At 37.1% G+C, this 10,440-nt stretch overlaps 1 protein-coding gene across 1 annotated transcript; it reads right to left on the reverse strand.

The window, feature by feature from the left end:
• Window positions 1–173: 173 nt before the first annotated feature.
• Window positions 174–7,311, reverse strand: LOC149010282 (uncharacterized). The gene is made up of 6 exons (XM_089163074.1): window positions 6,842–7,311; window positions 6,203–6,773; window positions 2,708–2,828; window positions 2,386–2,541; window positions 2,204–2,266; window positions 174–772 (listed from the first exon to the last, which is right to left on the reverse strand). The coding sequence occupies exons 1-6, from the start codon at window positions 7,020–7,022 to the stop codon at window positions 557–559; spliced, it is 1,308 nt and encodes a 435-aa protein (XP_089019200.1). The 5' UTR covers window positions 7,023–7,311; the 3' UTR covers window positions 174–556.
• Between the last annotated feature and the right edge of the window lie 3,129 nt (window positions 7,312–10,440).

Here is a 10,440-nt window from a genome sequence, read left to right on the forward strand (position 1 = left end):
TGATTTCTTTTTTTACATATATAAAATATACCAAATTAACAAAGTCAATTTTTAAAATCCGTGGATTCAGATAACCAAATAATATTTGAGGATGAATCTATAGGTTTCAAATCCATAGATTTAGGATAACCAAACAGTTTTTTAAGATAAATCTACAGATTTCATTTCACATATTCAAGTAACCAAACAGTTTTCAGGATGAATCCACAGATTTCATTTCACTAGATTCAAGTAACCAAACGGTTAATTTTTTGAACCATGAATCTATATGTTTGAAATCCATAGATTTGAAATCTCATTTCATTTCAAATCCCAGGATTTATGTAACCAAAGAAGCCCTAAGACATCATGGCAGATTCCACACCTTAAAGAAGAAAGAACGCCCCCTCCTCATCCCCATTAAAATTTGATCGCACACAACAAAAGGTTCAAATTTCCATAAGAGTTGTCCAAAATCTCGTCAATTTAATCCACATTTACTTCAGCCAGGTCAATACTAGATATTTAAGAAAGGGGGGAGAAAAAAGGGGGAAAAAACCTCAACACCAACCAAAATTCATGCCTTAACAGCAGCAGCACCACCCAAAACAGGGAATTGGCCACGATCCTCGATGCGAGGTGCAGCAGCAGCCACACCACCTTGGTACGCTTCCCTTGATCTAACGACACCTTGGTACCCATCCCTTGATCCACTGCGACCGCGACCACGCCCACGCCCACGACCGGCAGTACCAACGTACTTGTCTCCAAGGAATTCAGTTATGTTCAATGACTGCACAAGAATAAAATAGAAACATCCTCACTTCCTGATCACTGATCAAAGTTACAATTCCATGTAAACAGAAAACCAAAGATTCACCAACAGGGGCCGGAAGCTGATGAAAAAACCATGACTGAAATATAATTAGAGTTACCTTTAAATTTTCTTTTCTTTTTACTTTTTCTTTGGGGGCTTCTGGGGGTGGGGGGAGAGATTTTCAGGTTGAACAAATTTAAAAATGATCCCATGCTGAAATGAAAGAAATAGAATATGAAAATAAGCTCTCAAAATATCTCATTGACTATTAAAATACCAGAAAGAGTTAACCAACTCACACTTAAGAATGAGAATGGAACACATTTCTTCACTATTCCTAAAGCCACTTCAGGTCTACCCCATTTGTTCTTTTAACTTCTTCCATTTGAATTAGGTCAAATATCTATATTGGAGTATCCAAAGGCCTCCAGTGAACATGGTCATGCCACCTCAAACAACTTTCTTGTATCTTATCACGTATCGCAATACTCCCAAACCAACATAGTATGACTGCTCCTTGCTTTATACATCCTAACTTTGCTAGTCATGCATCTCAAAATCCTCATCTTCATTATATTTATCTGTATGATTATTCTTAAAAACCTAAAATTCCTATCATCATGAATAAATTCAATTTAATGGGGAGTTGGAGTCTACGTTGCATGGAACACATAGCAAAGCCTAAAATGAAAAGAGATAATGCAAGATGGAGACTGCAGAAAAGAGTGAATATCAATAGCTGTCATCTACAGACTACAATACACACAATATCAAGTTTAAGTTTCTAATTACTATATCCAATAGATAACTGGATAATAAATGCAGCAAAAAAGGCAATGTATGCTCATTATCCAACAGAAACTAACACAGATTTGGTATAATTTCTGTTCATTTGGATTCATTCCATGAAAAAACAACAAATAGATTTTCAATCAAAAGATTGAAATTGTTTGGGCTGTAACAAGCTGAAATATTGGCAGAATAAGAAAAGAGTCATTTTGGTAGTTCAACTTTTGAGAATAGATTCTCTATATTTTTCTGGTAAGGTATTGTGACAGAGGTAGCAAGGTGGACGAATAGTTGGGTAGTGGTGGCGCATGGTGATACAAGAGTAAGAGCAATAGGGAGAAAAAAGGAGTTTTCACTTTTCACACGCAATTGCTGCTTTACAATCACATGTGTAATTATAGTGCAAAAATCCAATATAAAGAAATTGCATAACACTGAAATAGGATGTAAGAACAAAAACAAAATTCCAAATTAAAAATACCATCTGAAATTGGAAAGACAAGGTACAAAACCAGGCCTAAGTTGACAGCTCAACACACACACAAAAACAAATGAACAGAACAGAGACATAAACCAATAACATGTGTATCAAAACCGAATATAAGGAAACCACAATACCTTGCGAACTTTCTCTTCCTTCTCAAGGCTATCCTTCTTTTTAAGCTTGTCCTTTTCAGATTTCTGGAACAAATAATAAAGAAAAATACAAGGGGGAGGTTGAAGTAGCAAAATAGAACATCAGAAAAAGATATGGAAAACAGATTAGTAAGCAATAAAACATCAACGACTAAGTCACCCACCAGCTTAATAAAAAGGGTTTCCTCTTTCTTTTTCTCAACAACTTGCATTGACTCAAAATCTTTGTCCAGAGTGACCTTTCTTTCTTCTGTCTTCAAAGCTTCCAGAGCTTTTCTTTTGTCAGATAATAGTTTCTCATACTCAATAAGCGTCATTTCCTGTAAGAAGTTGGCAGTAAAATAATTATGTGCTTAGATAATAAATATAACAGTAGAAACTTGGGCTATAATTAAATTAAAATTGGAACAACATGATCTCCATAGCTTATCCTACATAACTCGGATAAGGTCAGTTCTTAGAATTGACAATGACAAGGAAAATTACATTATCCTCTTCTTCTGCCTCTGGAGATTTTTTTACAGCTATATCTTCAGATGCAACTTGTTCAGGCTTTCCCTCCTCATGCCCTGCATCTTTTGTCACCTCAGGAGTCTCAAGAGCAGCCCTGGCCCAAATATCAGGATTGAGCAATTTAAGTAATATGAAGTATTAACACAATACACTTTAAGACCCTGAAACCCAATATACATTGCATAGCCACATTGAAATCTAGAAATTCATCAAAAAATCCCAAACGCAGAAGATTTAACATTAGGAAAATAAAATAATTCAGTTCAGGCCACTACTGTACGAGTTCCAATCTAAATTTATGATGGTCAAACAAAGATCATGTTTTAAGCCACTGCAGAACTATTGATTGATGTGGATCCAGGATGCGGAAACCCAGCTCAGATGGCTTATAGACCAACCCAAGAGTTAGATTACATGAATTATGATTACAAGTGACAATACAGTAAATATTGAGGTTGTACGATAGCAATGACAGATAGGTAAGAGGAAGGTTATATTGGATTGGCAATATCATAATTAAAAAGAATCTTAAAATGACAGAAGCCTAGTTAGACAGAAGATGGATGTATGGTATACAATTTAATTCTAGCAACAACTTGGGATTAAAGTAGAGGACACAAGAATATTATGGAAGGGAAGGGCAATTTTGATCGTTCCCCCCCATAAGATCAATATCACAATCAATAAGGTCTGCAAGTTTCACATCTAAGTAATACCTGACTCAATAATTTACGATATTTCTATATATCTAACAATTTAACAACATTCTAATAAAGATATTTTTAGATATCGGCAGTTGTCCGGTCTTACCTGAACTAATGCACACGCCATTACTAATAATAAAAGGTAAGCGGTTATTCGTACTTATTTCTCAAAGTTAAGCAAGAAACCTTTCGAAATCTGACTTATGCCCACCAAGAAATCTGTTACATGGTAAGTAAGTATATCATATCAATAAAGGTGAAAGATAGAACAAGGGTGATTTATGATCACTGGATAAAAATCAAAATAAAAGAAAATAAGATCAACCATGCTTGGAAAGTTTTCCTCAAACTTCAGACATGTACAAACCCAGCAAAGGTCCAGGTGACTGTGGGCGTTGAAATTCATCAAAAGGTTTCAGATGAATCTGAAATCTAAGATGTTCAATCACAATCCAAAGAGCTATTAAACTCTGAGTAGAAGATGCTCAATTAGGGAGCTGGCAACAGAGCTTAGCAGTAAGCAAGGACCACATCTGAAACTTTGGTTTGATACTCGCAGAAATAAAAGAATCTGGAAGTCATACTCCAAGGGTTTGTGTTGCCTATAGTGTGTCAGCCATTGCCTGAAGTCTCAGTTTAACCTGACACAAGGGTGATGAAATGACCTTATTGGATCACTTGTATACCCACTTGAATGTCAGATAAACAAACTGACAACCCTACTGGCAAAACAGTAAACAAATTGAGGCCTTACAATGGCAATGGCAGAATGGTAACTAATCTAAAGTTGAGAAGGAAATGCAGAGCTCCAAATTTCAGAACTCTAAAACCTAAGTAAAGAATTCAACATGTCGGTGGAAAGGGTATTCCTCAAACTGAAACACTAAAACTGGGGATAAACAAACCAGTAATGTAAATAAGTTTAGTCATCCTTGCTTGCAAATTTTAAATCTTATACATTCTTCCATGTCTTCAACTTCAACAAAGAATAGAAACTCAGAATACAAATGATAAAACCAGCAAGTTTCTAATGAAGAGTACTCGCCCCAACCCCAAGCCCAAACAAGTCAATATTCGGGTAACTGAGTTGCAATGCGAAACCACAAGATCCTCGTTAACCAGTAAGACAGCCTTCAATCCATCAAACAAAGATCCCATAAGTTATTTCCTAGAATAGAACCAGGTTTGAACCTGACTTCAAATCTCAAAGCATGACTTTGCTGAAGGGCCATAAGGTTTGGTCCCCAAGACAGACTAGATTCCAACCAAATTTATAGGAGAGGGAACAGAGATCAATAGCCAACGAAGGATATTTCTGGTGCCATCAAGGCAGAATAGTAACAGAAGAAAAGAACAAAAAATCTTAGAGCAGGAAGGAGAAGAACTGAAGACGAGAGGGAAAAGACAAGAGTTACCACACAGTGAAAACTCTTCATGACAGCAAACAAAACTCATTCTTCATACAACATCTATCTTTCTTAGGGTTACAAACTCATATTCAAGGAAAATAATAAAAGATAGCTAACCCTTAACCAAAGCAAAAATAAAACTTCACTCTTACTTGGGCCCTAAAAACAAAATAAAACTCTTAAGCTAAAAACATGGAAAGGGCTCTACCACTAAGAGATACATCCAAACTAAAAGATTATAATATCCCACTTAATAAAAACCTTAACAAATAAATTAAGTATCCTACCAAATCTACAGACCCAATTGGACCAAGTTCATATTGGTACCAGTGAGTTTGGGTCGGCCCTACACATTCCACCTGCATCAGAGGGTTTGGTCACTCTGCTTCACAACCAAGCAATACCATCCAGCAGAGAGACAGGAATTAATGTATAAAATTCCAGCAAAAGGAAAATATAAACCAGTGAAATCTAAACAGCAAGCATGGAAAGACAGAGGAGACTGGTTCGAACCTGATCTATTAGAGGCTTACTTGTACCAGGACAAGGACGTTTCCAAAGCATTCAACAAGGAGAAGATAAAAGAGAAGAAAGGTGACAAAAGACCACACCGGCCCACTTGAAGAAAAACACATCTTTCATTCAATTCGTCATTCTGTCTGTTTTGTTATATTTAACTTATGGAGATCCCCCTTAGATTGAAAATGAAACCAATTAAGAATGGCAAAAACTTAAAGAAGAAATTAAAATGAAACCAACAAAGAATGGAAAAAACTTAAAGAACTTAACAAATTAAGCCAAGACTATGCAAAGGAAATTACCAAAATATACATGCAAAATCTACCATATATAAGAATAAGAATAAACAGAGAATAAACATTGCATTCTCTATGTAAACTATGATCCCATTTTTTGTTTAGGCCTCCAAAGTTGTTCACATTTGTTAAGCCAGGCTTGAGAAACTGCATCACCTATACTTGGCAGAACATCAAGACAATCTGCACCAACCATATATGTGCACATATATAAAAGGATAGTTTAAGTCTAACCTACACACTACAGTTGCATGAGTAAAAGGTAGCTACTTGAAGTTGCAAACAGAATACAGCAGAGAACCAAATTACTGTATTAACAGCTGTTAACAGTCTACTATTATTCACTAAATCTAGTTCTACATAGCAGCTATTTAGTAAAACAAGCACAAAGAAAGCTCAGAAACGGAACAATTGGACGAAGAACTGAGAACAGGCAGTCTATTAAGCAGACATAGGAGTAAGCTAGACACAACAAAAGGCCATCCCATAATTGTAAGTCTTACGACAAGAGAAAGAAACACTAGGGAAAACAAGCAATACCACTCGCCACCATTGTTGGTGTTCCCATTGTTCCCAGCTAGGTCTTTAGAATCACGCTGTTCCTCTTTCTTCTCTGAAGCGTTCTGCCCTTCAGCGCTACCAAACCTCCCCCCTTCCTCACGATCCCCGTAATAACGTCTTCTCTCACCAGCAAAACCCCTCCTTTCACCACCGTCATTCCGATAACCGTTTCTAAACGGCCTGTTTTCATTCTTAAATGGTCGACCCTGAGAGTCACCTGCCTCCTCCCAACCATCACCAGCAACAGCAACAGCACCAGCACCAGCACCCTGAACTTGATTTTCACTGCCACCATAGCCCTGCGGTCCTTCATTACCAAACCCACGATCCTCATTGAATCCTCCTCTCCCACGGCCAAGTCCACGTCCACGTCCACCTCTCCCCCTACCACGCCCACCACGCCCTCGCATGCTATCATCAGCAAACGCATCAGAGTCTCCATAGTTGTTCCGCTGGAAACCATCATCACGTCCGTTTCCGAACTGTCCACCATCCCTACCCGAACCCCCTCGTCCACGGCCACCTCTTCCTCTCCCCCGATCAGCTTTCACTACAATCCATCAATAAACATCAAAACATAAAGAACCACCGATCGAAACAAGATTAAACGTAACTTACCGAATTCGTTTCCTTTCGACAAAGGAGCAGAATCAGACTGGTCGGCCTTCCGCTGCGGCTGCTTCTTTTCGACGGGCGGCGGAGAAGGCACGACCTTGGCGGAAACATTGGCGACAAGCGTCGTGACATCTTCGTCCTCCTCATCCAACAATAGGGCAAATGAGTTCACCTGCCGAGCCATTAAAGATAAACCCGAAGAAGATCTCTAGGGTTTTAGATAATTATTCTCCTTCAGAGGGTCTTCAATTCAAAACCAAACCTTACGCATGACCATTACGACAGCTTCGCCGGATGCCTCCATGTTTGCAGGGAAAGATTAATAAATCTTTGCGTTTCTTTCCCTCTCTTATCCCTCTCTCTCTCCCCCGATAAGCACTTCGACTTGAGAAAGACGAATCAGTGACGGGTAGACATTGAACAGTGGAAAAAAAGGTAAAGGAATTTTATACGAAACAGAATATAGAGGAGGAGAGAGAAAGATGACCTAACCTAAGCTGTTAACTCTCGTTAGTTAATGATTTGCCTTAGATTCCTGCTATTTACATTCATCACCCCTGCTAACCAGCGCAGCGCGTACGGAAATGAGTTTGCACGAGTGACGGCGTCAGTTTGGGTCGTATCACTTGTAAGTTGTAATAAGTTAATAAGTAATAACTGTACTACTCGAGACCAGAATGCTGGATCGGCTCCGCTACCTATGCTGGTTCGCTTTAGGCTGCATTTGTTTGCAATGGTGGAGTGAGAAAGAAAAAAAAAATGTGAACTCCATGTGTATAAATAATAATTTTGTAGAAAGTGATACTAGTGGGTCCTATTTTTTATTTTTTCAAATTTTTTCATAAAAATTCCACAAAGTTGGTGAGATTTTGAAAAATTTTGGAATGGAAAAGTTGTATTGTCACCTCACGAGACAAGTTTTCTTCTATCATTTTCTCATCCCAAGCAACCAAACACTATACACCTTAGAAAAAGTATAAAAGTATTACTTTTTTAAAGAATTTTTCCATCCTACCTTTATTCCAACAAATAAAGCGCACCTTTAATGTTGTGGAAATTTTTTCCATTTTTGGTTTTTTTTTTGGATTGGCAGCTACATTAGCCTATGCCTACTTATATGGACCTTGATTAGTTCTTTAATATTCTTAAACATATGGTGAGATTTTATCCCTAGTTGCAAGGGACTTTGCTTCAGACCTGTGTCATAATGGCATAGGACTTTCTGCCAACCAATTAGACCGTCGGATCGAGATTTTGATCGAAATTTCAACAAAATCTCGATCCAACGATCGGCATAATCATAGTCGCAAGAGGGTTCGTACTATAATCTTCTACATGGAGACATTGATCTGTTGCCCAAACAAACTTCATAAAATTTAAAAAATAATAATGGTAATAATTCATTAATAATGCGAGCTGATACTTTTAGTTAACATATATTACTACATCTAACCAAAACAATACATGCATTAAATGCATTAATTAATTAGATTCTTTTTTTTTTTACACACATTAATTAATTATATTCATGGGAAGAAAACCTCTAGAAAGTAGGAGTTGCAAAATAAAAATGCATGGATGCACCCTACAGTCCACCAACAGAGAGAGAGCCTATAATAATGTGCAGTCAAATTACTGCATTAACAAACATCAACCTAAGCAAGCAATAAAGAAAATTAAACCTTATAAAGGAAACCTAATGGTGATGAAGCATACATGCAATGCCAAGATGTTTTGTAGAGCAACAAACCCATTAATTACACGTTTTTTTTACCATATCCGTAATCTAATTTTTAAATAGAGTAGGGTTTTACTTTTATCTAGATCCCAAAGAAATTTAAAAGAAATTTAAATTTTTGAAATTATACTATGAGACATGGTGGAGTTTTATTTATCTTTGTCTTCGAGAAATCAACGTGAGAGGCAACATTTATGTGCATAAAAATACATAATTGTAGTATTGTACAATATTGGATTCGAATTCAGGTTTTTTTTTTTTTTTGGTAAAAAATTCAGGTATTCGACACCTTAGCATATGCGAATTTGGATACCAAAATGGAGTGTAAATTAAATAGAGACTATTTTTCGTGGATAAAAGAAATAAGAATCTATTAACTCAAACCATTTTTGAGATTTTTGAACCTGTATAAACCACATGAACTACGATCGACCGGGTTTGGCTTAGTCCTTTGTCCAACGGCTTAACTCTATTTTTTGTTTGATAAATAGATTTTTTATTAGAAAGCAGAAGAACTACTGAGAAAACCACCCAGTTGGTAACAAACTACACAACCAAGGATCGGATAACGGCCATATTGTCTTACTCGGAATAGACAGAGCCTTCCTAGCTAGGGAATCTGCCAAACCATTGACATCCCGACAAACATGAAAGAAATTACAAGCGCACAAGTGGAGGATAGAATTAATGTATCCTCCAAAATTTAGTTTTTGGACTGACCCTTAACTCTCATTGGAAGCTAGTGTTCGATGAGCCTCTTGGCTCTGAACTAATATCTATACACTCCTTGGAATATGGTTTATAGTCCAGCTGCTTGGTGGCAATTACTCATCGGACACATGCTCAACATGTCTCCGGACTACAACTTGTTGGTAAGATCTTAGACAGATAAGTATCATTATACATTTGTACGTATGCTAAGGCATTAAAATCAGCATTTAATGCGTCATACCTATGTATTTAATGATCTGCGTTTATCAAAGGAAAAACCAACCAACCAATTTCTTATAGGAATTGTTTTTAGCCATTTTGTCAAAGATCATAGCCAACGTGTCATATCTGGAATTAGAGATATTTTCAGCATTCTTACGGGGTGCCTGAATCTAGTTGCTTCAAGCAGAAACAAACCAAACCTTTGCTTTTGATCTCCCCTTGGGAATCGAATCAAGCCATCCAACGACTTTCATCCATATTCTCCATGGAACATTCCTTTGGGTATAAGAACGCTCACGTTTACCTTCTCTTGGTAAGCAAAGTGAAAAACAAAAAAACTAAGCTAGACAGAAAAAGAAAAAAAGAAGAGGAAAACAAGCCCAGTTAATCTAGCATTAACTCTGGCATCTATTGAATAGTAATTCATCTCTTCGAGCATTCACTATTCCCTAAGAGGAATTGTGTTATCTAGAATCTGATTTTTCCTTCGGAGGCAGCTTTCCATCTACAGAAACGACTCATTCTCACGTGTTTTTTGTGATCTATAAATCTCGAGTTTAATTTGTTTTGTGACTGAACCAGCTGACAGATTTTGAAGTAACATAATCAATTAAAACGAAGACCAAGAAAAAAAACCTTCCCTTACATACACTATCAAAACACCTCACTGGAGAAAAACCTTGTAAGAATGTTAGTCAAACATAGGTTAAGATATGCTGCTAGAACACTTCATAGGGGAAGAACCCCACAAGAATGTTAGCCAAACTTGAGTTTGGATTACCAATGATGAATCCCATTGAAAGGAAATCGAATTCCCAACCCCCACCCCACCCCACCCCACCCCCACAGAAAAGAAAAAAAAAAAAAAAAAAAAAAAAAAAAAAAAAAGAAAGAGAAAAAGAGAATTCGGATCTTGGGTAGGGTTATCGAA

This window comes from Hakea prostrata, chromosome 7 (assembly GCF_041222555.1).
Source record: "Hakea prostrata isolate BN-2017 chromosome 7, UWA_Hpros_2, whole genome shotgun sequence".
NCBI lineage: Eukaryota > Viridiplantae > Streptophyta > Magnoliopsida > Proteales > Proteaceae > Hakea > Hakea prostrata.

What these genes read in the sequence shown, in the direction of transcription:
- LOC149010282 (XM_089163074.1), bottom strand. Translation starts at nt 7,022, where the DNA reads ATGGCTCGGCAGGTGAACTCATTTGCCCTATTGTTGGATGAGGAGGAC. An exon ending in GTCGAAAGGAAACGAATTCG is followed by an intron (nt 6,774 to 6,841) that starts GTAAGTTACGTT and finishes GATGGATTGTAG; the next exon opens with TGAAAGCTGATCGGGGGAGA. An exon ending in AGGAAGAGAAAGTTCGCAAG is followed by an intron (nt 773 to 2,203) that starts GTATTGTGGTTT and finishes ATTCTTGTGCAG; the next exon opens with TCATTGAACATAACTGAATT.